The 13,922-nt window shown below is 45.1% G+C and overlaps 1 protein-coding gene across 4 annotated transcripts in view; it reads right to left on the reverse strand.

Moving 5' to 3' along the window:
- Positions 1-13,922, reverse strand: part of DIS3L2 (DIS3 like 3'-5' exoribonuclease 2) — a 279,723-nt gene that overhangs the window by 237,667 nt on the left and 28,134 nt on the right. For all 4 annotated transcript variants that reach the window (XM_037063524.1, XM_037063522.1, XM_037063521.1 and 1 more), the window contains exons 2-4: positions 8,540-8,680; positions 8,231-8,388; positions 185-238 (exon numbers count right to left, since the gene is read on the reverse strand). In XM_037063524.1, the coding sequence (XP_036919419.1) occupies positions 185-238; positions 8,231-8,388; positions 8,540-8,594 (267 nt within the window). In that variant the 5' untranslated portion in view covers positions 8,595-8,680. The remainder of the gene's footprint in view (positions 1-184; positions 239-8,230; positions 8,389-8,539; positions 8,681-13,922) is intronic.

Raw genomic sequence — 13,922 nt, forward strand, 5'->3', positions numbered from 1 at the left:
GACCAGCAAAAAGGGCTGTTCACCACAGGCAACTCCTGTCTATCTAAGTCTGAAACAAATCCATGTCCATTCTCAATTCTGTTTTACTACTCTGCTTTTTAGTTGGAATATATTATTTCTGTTTGAGAACACATCTAAAAAATTAAATGTGACATTAAGTTTATTATAAAATTATTGAACTTACCGGGGAAGGAATGAAGGCTTCGTGAAATTTCTTTGGATTAATTCTCAATACACCCTTTAAAATAAAAATAAAATCTATTAAAATTTAACTCATTACACATGTATGATTTTTTCTATACTTATCTTACTCTCCAATAACAAATTTTCAAATTAATTAAACAGCTCAATCTGGAAACAAGCTGGATTATGAGAACTACTCCTTAAGCACACGAAACATGACTTACATCGGCACCTGTCATGGAGGTTCCGCAGACACACAGCCCCCGGGGCGCCCGGCCCCAAGCGGACTGAGGGGGCATCAGCAGGGCCGGAGTACAGCGGGAAAGCAGCCGCTGCTGGGTTTTACGTGCCCCTCTGTGCCAGGCTTCAGACTGAAACTCTTACTTCAAGAACAAGGTGACCAGGGGATTACACCTAACTACATAATGGCCTTCTTAACTCTCTGCACCCTTCTACAATTGCTTGTTTCTGTGACAATTTTCAAAGTGAAACAGGTTGATTTCCAACCTGGGAACTTAGCCTGGAGGGATTAGGTGTATATTTTTTACTCTGCCCCCTCAGCAGAGCTGAATAAGTCAATAAATCAAAACAGTCTAGAACTAGCTCTTAATGTAAATGGGAAGCCTGGCTCCAACAGCTGGGCCACCCAGTCTGCCTTCAACCCCATGTTATTCCAGCACCAAATCAGGGTCTGCTTCTATTTACGCACAGCGGCGCAGACGGGGGCTGTCTTCAATAAGAGTTCAGTATTTTGGGCTCTTGCAGGAAGCTGTAACCCTCCCCGAGTCCCAGCTACATCTGAAAGCCACTGGAGCACACGATGGAGGCAGTTATTTTCCTAAGAGCCAGAACTCAAAGAGTGTCTTGAGAAAGTGTTTTAAACAACACTTCCCCCTAAGATGTTGAAAAATTCAAAGATACATAATTAACAAAACAGGTGAGGGTATAAAATACAGCAGAAAATAATTCTTCCTTTCATGTTTAAATTACAAATTTCCATGCAACAGTTTCTACTACCATTAACACCCCAGTAAGAGCATTACAAATGCTCATTCAGTCCTTAATTCAGTAATTATTTCTTGAATTCTGTCGATGTTCAAGACCCTGAGACAGACCGCAGGGGAGAAGGAGTGATGGCCAAGCTCTGTCCCACTGAAACATGACTGAATGCTGAGAGGGTACAGCTGACTTCTAGCTGGGGGCACTTAGGCTCCAGAAACAGTGTCTGACCACCATTGTCCTGATGGAGGAGAAAACTTTCAGATAAATCAGAAAGGAAACACAGGCAGAGTGATACAAGCAAGAGTGGCTAAGAGGACAAATGTGCTTCCTCTCTCAGGCTGAAACTCTGCTTAGGTTAAGAGACAAAGGGGCCAGAAGGAAAGGCTGGCAAAGCTTGCTGAGGCCAGACCAGCAACCTCACTTCTCAGACAGATTCTTCATGTTGGGAAGAGGAAGGAAAAAAAGCATATCCTAAACCTTCATCCACTCATTCCACAAATAGTCCTGATAAGGACTGACAGGCAGCGTACTAAGTCACGGGGACACCGTGGAGAGTGACACAGCCTCTGCTCTCCTAGAGCTCACAGTCTAATGAGGGGAAGACACTCCAAATAAACAGAAGTAGATTCATTGATGTTAATTTTTTTAATTTATTTTCTGACCCCAGGCATTTTTTCTAAGTTTCTACTATTTTCAATTGCTGTTCTTCTATCATCCCTTCTAGCTCCACGAACAGTTAGTACATGAAGTCTAGAGAGGAGAACGCTTTCTGCTTTCAGAGTGCCTGTTGAGTACACAGCACTGACAGAGGTCAAGGCCGGGCTCAAGGAAAGGGACAGCTTGCTCAGGGCTGTAACGAGGCTCTACTTAAAAGAACAGGTATTAAAGGGACATTAAAGATTCTATTCTTGACTCTCTACTCCAAACTACACAATGTAGAAAAGCATACGGCAGGACAGAAGGCTTGCTCCAGGAGAATGTCTGCACTCTGACTGCAGCAGGTCCCCGAGGACTGGCCCTCAGCATGCCCTTGAGAGCACAGATCACGCTGAGGACGGAGAGACTCGAACAGTGTCCTCAGCAGACCAGAGTCGCCTCCACAGCCTGACAGAAGGAGCTATCACTAAAGCACAGAAGGAAACGATCTTTGACTAGGAGACTTCCAGCAGATGTTCCATCTTACCTAAAAAGTCCAGCGCTTCCACTGTCATATTCTTATGACTGTCGCCTAGTCTGCCCCACCCCTTCCTCCTCCTCGACCCTTCCCTAGGCCTGGAGCTGGACCGTAAGGCTCCAACAGGCTCCCTCTTGTCTCTGAATGCTCCTGCACCTCCTCGACGCAGTCAAAACCTGGCTGTGCCCTCCTATGCTGCCTTTCCTCGCTGGGCTCTCAGGAAACCACTTCTTCTCTCCTATTCCACTACCTCGGGGGCCAGAGGAAGAATGTTTCCCCGTTGTTTCCACACTGTGGCTTTAATATTTCCCCCTCCATTCTCTTCCAAACCGCTGCACCCTGCCCCCCCACCCGCCCGATCCTTTGAAGTTCACGTCCTTAGCTCCTCCTATACCTCCTCACACCATCATCTTCAAACCGGGTCACAGCCCTGATTCACTAACACTCTTACTTGTAGCTCACTGCCCTCCTCTCCACCACACAACCCTACAAACACTTAACGGCCTTTGCATCCATACGGATGAGCAGGCGACCCCAGCCCGTGGTCCCAGCCACTCTCTCCTGTGCGCACGGCCTGTGCCTTGTCATCAGTGCTAATCACACCACCTCCAAACGCCCACACAGACCCCCACAAAACACGTATAACACCTTCTGATTAAAATCTTCTGGCCTTCAGCTCACTTAGGGTAGAAACACCTTCAATGACTCTTTGTCTTCACTACAAACTCCAACCCACAGGCCTCACCACATTCTGACCCTCGTCATTGTCCCCCTATGTTTGGTCCCTTCCTTGGCTACCTAGCCGCCACAGCCAGTCGCCCCCTCCTGTCAATGCAAACCTGGAGCCTTCAGGCTGCTGGTCCTCTCACATCTGACCAGTAAAACCCCACCCTCGGTTAGCCCCACCATCTTCGTTTTCTACGCCGAAACCCAAGGAGCTGAATGTCACTGTAGAAAATACCCTACAACTGGGCTAATTAGCCTAACTTGGCAATCACAAACATGTTTTATTTGGCTTAAGGAATGTTTGAGAATACTCAAAACTAAAGAATTTCACACATAAATATGTATTTCCAGATTTTCTTGAAGCACCAGCTAACCCCACATGGCAGCCACCACCTGAGTTGAGTAACAGATGCTTCTCTTACAGCAATAAAAGCAATCGCAAATAACACTCACACAGGATACCACACGTCACACACAGTTTTAAGGGCTTTCTATCTACCCAACTAATCTAACACTCGAACCCAGGCAACCCCATGAGGTAGGTGCTGCTACTCTCCTGTTTACAACGAGAAAAGAGAGGCACTGTGAGGTGCCCACTTTCACCCCACATTCAAGCCCAAGCCGTCTGGCTCCTAACTACCTTGCTCCTAACTACCACCCACAGACTGCCTCTGTCTGCCACGGTCACCCCAGGGCCTCTCCACTCTCTTGCATCATCTACCCCCTCCCCTAGGAATCCCGCACCACATTGCGACCCTCAGGCTTCCTGATCTCCGCGAATGGCATCACCCAGCCAGCCGCTCACCTTACATACATCCTGCGTTCCTCCCTTTGCCTCACCTCCCACAGTTAAGCCATCCGTATGCCACGCCAGTTCCAGCTCCACTTCCACCCACTTCTCTCCACCTCCCCGGCCCCCGCCTTGTTCACATCTCCACATGTTCTTGCCTGGTGTATTCGGATGTCCTTCGACATGGTCCCCCAGCTTCCACTCGAGTCTATTTGTCTTAAAATTGCCAGTGAGATGTTTTTAAAGCATAAAATAGATCATGTCCTTCCTCTGCTTAACACATTTTGGTGACTCTCCACCATTCTTCAAATCAAATCCAACTCTCCGACACAGCCCAGAGACCTTACATGATTTGGTAGCTGCCTAACTCTCCAACTTACTCCCATATGGTCATTCCCTTTGTCCAACAGGCTTCCTCCCTAGTCCTCAAAAACACCAAGCCTTTTTCTGCTTGCTATTTCTTCTACTACCTCATCTCTCTGCCTATAATGTTCTTTTCCTAATCCTTCAAATGGCTGGCTCATTCTCACCCTTCAGATCTCGACTCAGGTGATTACAGAACTGGTCACAGGCTGTAATTTCCTCTATTTCTCCAGTCATTTTGTTTATCTCCCCAGTGAAACACCTGTCTGTTATATGCTTTGCACTTAGCAGGCAGTCAAGAAAGATTTGTTGAGCTAATTAATTAATGTCTGCAGAGCTGAATTCTCCCACCACCCCCTGGTATTAATGTTATGTCATCTCCTCCTTCTAAATGACTGCACAGTCCACTGCCATGTCACCTCTATTCCTCTCTTTAATCCACAGCCAGTGTTCTCCAGTTGATTTCACTCTTAACAAATGGTGACAGTCTAGAAACTAGCTCCTCCGCTCCTGTCCTCCTGAACTAGGATTTCTTCTGAGGTCCAATAACAGCTTTACACGGATATTCTATTGGAGTTCTGACGTCATGTCTCGGGCAGCTCTGGCGGCTCAGCCTGAACCCCCTGCAGACACAGCAACACCTGGGATGGTGAGGCCAATCAAGTCCACCACCTCCCTACCCGTGCCACTTTGGTCATGCCCCCAAACCTGAGCCCCTCCCGAGACCGTCCATCCCATACTCTCGATTTCTCCCAGCACCTCCTATATCAACCTTCCAACTGTCTACCTACATAAAGAGAAAGGATCTATGTTCTTCGATGTGAGAACTTATTTATCAAAATATCCTCAAAACTAGATGTGCATGGTCATGGGTGGCTGCTGGTCAGCTCTAACACGGGAAAGAGGTTTCTTGGTCACTGTAGACTTCTCTTCCCCACATAGGCCAAATACCAATGAAATGTCAAATTACTGGTCAAAGTATTGAAAGGAAACAAAAAATTATTCTACTCCTATATTAAAATAGCTCAAATCTCTCATTAAAAGTTGCTTCTCTGGATGGGGAGAAGAAAAAGGATGTAATGATATACTTACATGTGAATAAAAAGCTAAATGCTATACATTCCAACATTCAAAAATCTTTTATTGTCTAGTTCTTTAGCTCACCCTTCAAGGCCTGAACACACAAAGTTTGCATCAGAAAGCAGATGGACTGTGTTCCTTGGCCTATGAAAATCTTATTTACAGTGTTGTATATTTCACACGGTGACCTCATATCTGGAACCCATTCCTTTCCCCATCTGCAAAGAACAACTGTTCTCATCCGTGGGGAGGGGGAGGGCAGGGGGAGAGGCTCTGGCTGGAGTCTCATGATATCACAGGCCAGGAGGAACCACTTAAAACTCCATGAAATGAGAGTTGTTATATCGATCAGTTTTTTGTTGTTTTATTTTACTATCACCAAACAGTTGCTTCAAAAGCAAAAATTAATAGGAGAAAGCAAAAACTAATACAACTGCAGAATAGTTACCTCAGGTTATCTGTGTAAATTCTATAATCAAAATTATAAGCAATTTTTCTTTCAAGTTACAACAACTGAAATTCCCCTCATTTTTCTTCAAAGACAGTAAGTACCTTGATCCTTTGTTGAATCAGTAAATAACTATTCAATAAGCTTATTAAGCATCAATCAAATGCCAGGTATGTAGGAATAAGATATGACCCTGCCCAAAAGGAAGTAAATAATCTACTTGAGGAAACATAAATGTCAGGACATGAATACAGGTTTAACATGGAGGGCAGCCCTGACTGGCGTTGCTCAGCGGTTTGGACGTCACTCTGCAAAGCAAAAGGTCACCAGTCTGACTCCCATTCGGGGCACATATCCAAGTTGCAGGCCGGGTGGCCGGGTTGCCGGGTGGGGGCAGGTGAGAGGCAACTGATCAATGTTTCTCTTGCACAGTGATGTTTCTCTCCCTCTATTTCTCCCTCCAATCCCCTTTCTAAAAATAAATAAATAAAATACTGTAAAAGAAAAATAAAATAAAATAAAATGTAAGCCAAGAAGTCTGCTTCAGGAAGAGTGGCAATGGCCAATTCTGCAGAGAATTAAAATGAGACTTCTCAAAGGGGGTGAGACTTCGCTCAGGACTTAAAGGTTGAGCATGATGACATTAAGACAACAGAAGACACCCCAAGCACCAGGAACAGCACGCACAGGGTCGCAGAGGAGTCGAAGAGCAGAGTCTCCAGTGGAAAAGTTGAAGGGCAGGGTAAATAGAGCAGAGCGTACCAGGAAGAAACGAGGGAGATGAGAATGGAAAGGCACAACGGGTCCACGCACGTGGAACAAGGTGAGGGCCAAGAAACTGTAGATAAACTGGAGTTCAGCGTGTGTGCTGAAAGAAACCCAGCACGTGTGTGGACTAACGAATGGACAAATGTCCAATTCTCCTGAGAGAGGCTTGTCAAAGAAATCCAAGGGAAGCTTTTTTTTAAAAAAGCCAATAGGACTTCTAAAGTCAGAAGATCAACTCAGTTTGTTAAAAAATAGTTTTCCATCTAACAGTTTATACTAATCCCCCTGGTTGGCATAGGTCAGTGGATTGAGCACTGGCCTGCAAAGCAAAGGGTCCCAGGTTTGAGTCCCAGGCAGGGCACATGCCTGGGTTTGGGCCAGGTCCCCAGTTGGGGGTGTGCAGGAGGCAACCACACATTGATGTTTCTCTCCCCCTTTTTCTCCTTCCCTTCCTCTCTCTCTAAAAAATAAAATAATTTTTAAAAAAAGAGTTTATATGAATCACACAAGCACTTGACTACAGGGAAATACAAAAACGGTGGTAAAAAAGGAAGAGAAGATGATACTGTCTATTAATTGGCTGGATCTCCAGCCAAAAACACAAACATAGAAGCTGAGCTCTCAGAACGAGAAAAAAAGTGGAACACAGTCAACATTTTCAAGTGAGCCAGGTAACACATGGCAATATTGCATTATCCAGGAATTATGAAACGAACTTAATTCAAAGAACATGTGGCTCTGCCCCCTCTCCATCTCACTGCCCACCACCTGCCTCAGGCTTCAGGCCTAAGGAGGCCTCAGCTGCCCTACTGCGCAGCATTTCATCGGTTCGTGTTTTCATCAGTGCCACTACCCTCCACGCCTTCTTCCCACACATGTCACTCTTTGGATAGACCAAGCTAGGTGTCCTTCAACATGCACAGCAGACAGCACCTCCCACGGTTTTCCGATTTCCCCCAACCACTCTCCCATGCCCCCAGCCACACTTTTCTCTCAGCGCTAACCGTCTACCCAGCAATCACCTGTTCGCATAGCTGCCAGCCTCCTTCTGGGCTGCCAGCTCACAGCACACAGAGGTGGCCTCTTCCACAGTCATCCCAAGAGTACCCACATGCCTGCTCTTAGCTGCAAACTGTGCCTGGCTAACAGCAGATGCTCAATAAACATTTGCTGAGCCAAACCACTGTACTAGCTTGTAAAAGTATTTTGTAAACTATAAAGCACTTAACAAATATTGTCTGCTGCTGTTCATGGTTTCCCTTTCAACCTTGTTCTCTGTCATTCAGCTTTCATGGGCTTGAGGCAAACTGAACTATCCATGCTTCTAGCCAAACCCCATTTCCCACTTTTGTCTATCGGTCCTTCCATTTATAAAGCACTTTCTCTGATCTTATAGAGATTGCACCGGTCCACGGCCTGCATCATCGACATCCCTTCCAATACCACATCCGCGGGCAGCCCTAACTGGAAGTAATAGCACCTGCCTCCCAACTCTCAGAGCACTGCGCTTTCTCTGCCCTGCAGCGCGTATTACCTCTAATGGTATTGTAGGTCCCAGAAGTGGGAAGCCCTGTGCCTGTTATACCATCATTTCTTTCAAAACACACAGCACAGAAAAACAGACACTTTACTGAAAACACAGATTGTTTCTGATCCCACACATCCAAGGAACAGCCTTCTAGTATGATTCAAGCACCTGGATAAGTGTTCCTCTCTTCAAGCCTTCTGAAACATCCTCCTTGGACAAGTAATTTTCAAATATGCTCTTTTTCTTCCCTCGTGTAGACTTGTTCTTTGACTTTTTGTCACTTGGAGAAGCACCAACACCACGTGGGCCAACCACAGAGGACACACCTAGAAACGTGAGGCAGTAATCAACTCTCTCCTCAATCAAACATCTCTGTATTTTTAAAACTGGAGATATTTTACCCCTGTTTTTACCCTGGGGTCTATGCCAGGTCTCTAGCTACTAGCGTAGACCCCCCCCCCCCATTCCTTTTGCTACCTCTGAGGCTCCCCAGGTTCAGCCTGTAGTCAGGATGGCTCATTGCTGGATCCATGGTTGCCTCTTCTCTCCAGACGCAGAGCGGCCTCCACTGCCCAGGCTCAGAGTCCTTCCAGCCTTGAGCAGCTCGGGTGTCACAAGCTGAAACCAAAGAGAAGTGGGTGACTGAAGAGCAATTAACCTGAAGCCTCCTCTGTGCTCTCTGACATTTAGTACTTGGATGGCAAAGGCGACGCGGCGCCCTCCGTGGCTCCTGGTATCGCTTTCTCCTGGGCAGTGAGTCAAACACACCATCTGGCCTGAGTTTCTTTTCAAGGCCTTTACCTTCAAAGGTATCACTAGCTTGTTTGTTTGGGCCAATTCAACTAAACACTTCCACAAATAGGCAACGAGGTAGAAATTAAGGAGTTCTGCCATTCTATTCATAGTCAGCTTCTGAAATGCACAAGAGCAGGAGGGAATATGGTTTTGAAAAATGGTATAAAGACCTAGAATTAAACACTATAATGAAATAGGTACTAAACTAGGACTCAAGAGACATGACACTGCCTAAGTTGAACCTTGAACAAAATGACATTCCTCTATAAAAACAAGTAATCGATTCCTTAGAGTTCATCAACAAAACCTGATTCATTGCCACAACCACAGTCCAAAACCATTCAGGGAACCCAGAATGGTTCCCTAACTTTCAAAAAACAGAAATACGGTAGTTAAGCATCTATTAGCCTACTCTTACCTGCCATCACTTCAAACCAGTCATCTGACCAGAAGCTCAGGCAGCTGCTTCTAAGGAATACAAGGCAGCTGCTTGGATCAGCAGACTGGAATACGGGGCCCTGCAGCTGGCCCCCAACCTGCCACCTGGACACTGAACATGTCATCACAGCTTCTACTTCCTACTCGGGGCTGGCCACCAGCCCAGGACCTAAGCCTATACTTGCAAATTTCCAAAACCCTGGTAAGCAGCCTTTATGATTTCCCCTAAAATGGATCAAGATGTCATTCTGAACACTGGCTTCCATTTCCTCTAAATTTCCCAAAAACATCCTTTACCGAAATGATGTAATTTTTCTTTAAAATGAAATTAATATAACCCAGGAGAAGAGAAGCAGCAGAAACAAAAGGTAACAGGTCATTTAGTGATACATGAAGAGATTCATAAAGTCAAAAAAAGAGCAAGGAAGAGATCCGATGGTCTTAGATCAGTGATTTTCAATCCTTCTCATCTCACGGCACACATAAACTATAAAATTCTGCAGCATGCCAAAAATATACTTTTTGTCGACCTGACCAAAAAAAAGATATAATTTTGATTCATTCACACCAGACAGCTACTGCTGCGTCGGCTGTCGTCATTATTTTATTTGGTAGTCCAAGGGAAAGGAGGGCAGTGCCCCTGACTAAACACTCAGGCATTCCACGTCCTCAACATTCTGTGTCGTGCTGCACTGTGGGTGAACAGGGCTGCGGGGGGGCACAGCCTGGAGTCCAGGCTCTCTGATGGTCTCCTTCCAAAATGCATTCACCCACTCGTTCATTCAACAAATACTTCTGCAAGGTACCGTACTGGGCACGAGGAGGGATACGAGAGTTGATTTATAAAACTCCTATTGAACTAACAATTGATACAAGTTGGGAAGTGAGAGCAATATTTTTTAAGTACGGGTAAATGTACATATGATGGAAGAGAAAGGGTATCTCCAGCTCAGGAAATCCAAGAAAGCTTCAGAAAAAAAATTTAAGGAAGAACTGAGAATGTGAGAAAAGCATACTGCTGGCAAAAGGAAACAAAAAAAGACACACCGCACAGGCAGGTTCTTGCAACATTCATTCCATTTGGATGGAGTCCAGCCTATAGGAAGGGAAGCAGTGGCCAGAAAAGTGAAACAACATGGAAGGTCTGGAGAACCAGCCCAGTTTTTCAAAGACAGCAGGGAATTTGTGAAGGCTGAGTGAGCAGAAGAGAACAGATCAGAGTCACATTTCAGGAAAAATTAACCTGCTCAGGATTCAGAGTCATCAGCACTTGAGAAAACCTAGCAGCAGCTGCACCTTAGGAAAGAACTAGACCAGGATGGGGAAAAGGAAGGCCTGGACCAGAGTGGTACAGGCAGAGACAGAAAGGAAGAGACCCTTCATATGGTATCACACAGGGTCAAGGGGCACCGTTTGGCAACCAGGTAGATCTGGAGGAGAGCAAGGAAGTGGAAATTGCGTACGATTCCAAACAACAAGACTGGGGAGTGATAACATCATTAAGTTAGTGAAGATGATGAATTCCACTTGGGGTACTATATACCTCCATGTGAAAATAGATACCTTTATATGTACCTCTATGCATGGAAATACATACCTCCACCTATACCTATACACCAAATAACTGGAAAGTAGGGCACAGCTAAATGAGCCAGCCATCTACATAAAAATGGTACCTCAAAGTTTTCTAGAATGGATGAGATTGTCAAGCAAGAATAAACCAATACAGAAGAAGGCCTAGGACAAAATTTGGGTTAGGGCAACTTTTAGGAAATGCAAAGAGGAAGAAGTAGAAAATATAACAAAGAAGCTAATAAAGATATTGGTAAATAACTGACAAAGCCAAATTTTTTTAAGGGAAGAAAATAACTTCCAAAGACAGGTTCACGACCAGGGTTTGCACCCACTACTAAATAAGAATACAAATAATGTCAACCTTGGGTAGGGCAAAGGTTTGGGGGCAAGCTGAAGGCAGGAAAAAGAATGCAAAACGAGCCAGAACTGAAATGGGGGTACTTCATACCAAGTCCTGAGTAGGCAAGAGTTCAAAATTAGGGGGAGTTTACTGCCACTTCAGTGAGATGGAGGCACAGAAATCTCGACGTAACTGTCCCTGGGTTGGCTGCATCTGTGACTTCCCTTCACGGCAAATATCCCAGTTGGTGTGATTATAGCTAACTTGTCTCTCTCGCTCAGAAAGACAAGGAATGTTTGGTGGCATTGATCATTGTAACCCCACTGGCTCCCACAGTACCTAGGAGATAGTAGATACTCAATTACTGCTCCTTAAATAATGAGTTTGTTCTCATACACAAGCAGTGAGAATACCAAGCAGAGCAGGGTCATTCCAGGAAATCACAGCAAAAAAAAAAAAAGTCAGCAAAGAATGGGAGAAAAAAAAAAAAAGACCCAGGAAACAAAATTGGCAAGGGTAAGCCAGACAGCTGGTCAGGGAGTCAAAGCTTGCTTTGGGTATCAAAGTACTGGGAGAGGCTGGAAAGATTCCAAACATATATGATGCTAAGCAGATGAGCAAATAAGCAACCTTCCCTGCTTAGTGACGTAGTTGTGAATGCCCCTTAACCCTGAAGAAACCTTGGCACTCCTACCTGACATGCTGAAAGCACAAGGTAATTTCTAATCCTCACCAGCTTCCAGAATGGGGCCACTGATAGGCTGCCCAACTGCCCACTGGCTACCATGGAGGAGGTTTTACCATGGAAATAGCCATACGTTTTCATTCTGAAGAGTTGGGCTGGGTCAGGACAGACAGGCAGTAATACTAATAGAATGAGGAGGAAAGGGGAAGCAACCAACTTAAAAGAGAGTAAATCTAAAGAAAGCATCTGGGTGAAAGAAGTGATGTCTTGAGACCCTTTATATTCCCCAAACCTGCACAATGCAGAACAGGTGAACACAAAATTTAAATAAACGAAGCCAATTTGGGACAAAAACCACCAGGTTTCGGTAAATATAACTAATGAGAAATATGAGTTGCAGGGCCAGAACGAGGATGAGGCAAGCAAGGCACCTAGGACACAAATTTCCTAAAACAGATTCATATGAGCGCCAGCCCCGAGTCACTCTGCAGGACTCCGAGGGTGACTGCCTCAGAAAATGTCTGCCGTAGGCATCTCTCCTGCCTTGTCCTAGTTTTAGCCCAGATGAGTAGCAAGAGCAGATGAAATTTATGAACCTGGGTGGTGAAGGAAACTCAAAGAGATAAATTCAAAAGAAAAGTTTAAAGAGTGAAAAGGCTGAGCCTACTCAGAAGCTAAGAAGAGGCCCATGGAGAGCAACAGATGATAAAAACAAGTGAAAAAGGGCACAGTTGATAGATTTTTTAAAGGATGAAACTAATATTAATCTCACTGAAATTAAGGAAATAAACAATTTGCATTATGAATCAATGGGAAATACATGTAATGGTCAACAAGTAATGTTAAAATACTACTTAATACCATTTTTTAAAAGAGCCAATAGATCCCCACTTCATAATATTCTGAAATAAAACTCAGTGTGAATAGAATTTAAATGTTGAAAACAAAGACAGAGAGAGAAAGGGCAAGGAGTTGCCCAGGTGGCTGACTGAGGAATGTGACAAATATTATCCCCAACAATGAAAGTGGACAGAATTATCCAGACCAACCATTTAAGAATCTGGATATTTTCCAAAGACATCCAACAAATTGAGAAGTGTTTATTCAAGAAAATCTACTGAACCTCAGCAAGAGCAGTAGATATGATATGTGTGGTGACTGAGGCTGGGGCTCCCACCAGCCCACATCCATCCCCGATTCCGTGATGGGGAAGTCCTATCTGAATGGGGCAAACTGTGAAGACTGGCAGCCCCACTGGCAGAGGGAGTTAAACTCACCTGGACCAGAAGAATTCCATGCCCAGGGGCATTTCCAAAAACAATAATGATTCAAAAGGCAAACAAATCAGGGAAGGCCAATATCACAGCTAGCCTGAATTTGCCACACTAGTTAGGGCAAGCAGAGCTACCGGGAATTAACACGGAGAATCAGGGAACGACACAACCTCGTGGGCCTTGGGAAGAGTCTACTTTTTCCTGCTGTGTGCCTGCACAAGACTATGAACACACAGGAGAGAAATGAGAGGGCCCCAGGGAGCTACTCATGCCTGGATGAGCGTGAGCCTTGCAAATACAGGAAGCCAGGGCAGACCCGTAAATCCCCTGAACCTGGAACGAACGCCCCACGTCTCACAAGAACTACTGACAGAGGGTGAAGGCCCCACTGTTTCAAGGAGTTGAAACACAACCTCTGACCAATCACAGGCTGATTACAAGGATACACTGATCCAAGGGCAACTACTAGAAAGTCAGGCTTAAAATAAAAATGAGCCTTGGCCCAGTGGCTCAGTTGGTTGGAGCACCATCCCACGCACCAAAAGGTTGCGGGGCACATATCTAGGTTGCAGGTTTGGAGTCAGGACACATGTGGGAGGCAAATGATTGGTGTTTCTCTCTCCCTCCCTCTCTCTCTAAAATCAATGTTGAAAAAATATCCTCAGGTGAGGACAAATAAATGAATGAATGAAATAAAAACAAGAAAGGAGGAACTGAGCAAAGACATCAGCAGCACACCCCACAGGAAAAAAA

Source organism: Sturnira hondurensis, unplaced genomic scaffold, assembly GCF_014824575.4.
Source record: "Sturnira hondurensis isolate 20B ecotype Veracruz unplaced genomic scaffold, ASM1482457v3 Scaffold0014615, whole genome shotgun sequence".
Taxonomy (NCBI): domain Eukaryota; kingdom Metazoa; phylum Chordata; class Mammalia; order Chiroptera; family Phyllostomidae; genus Sturnira; species Sturnira hondurensis.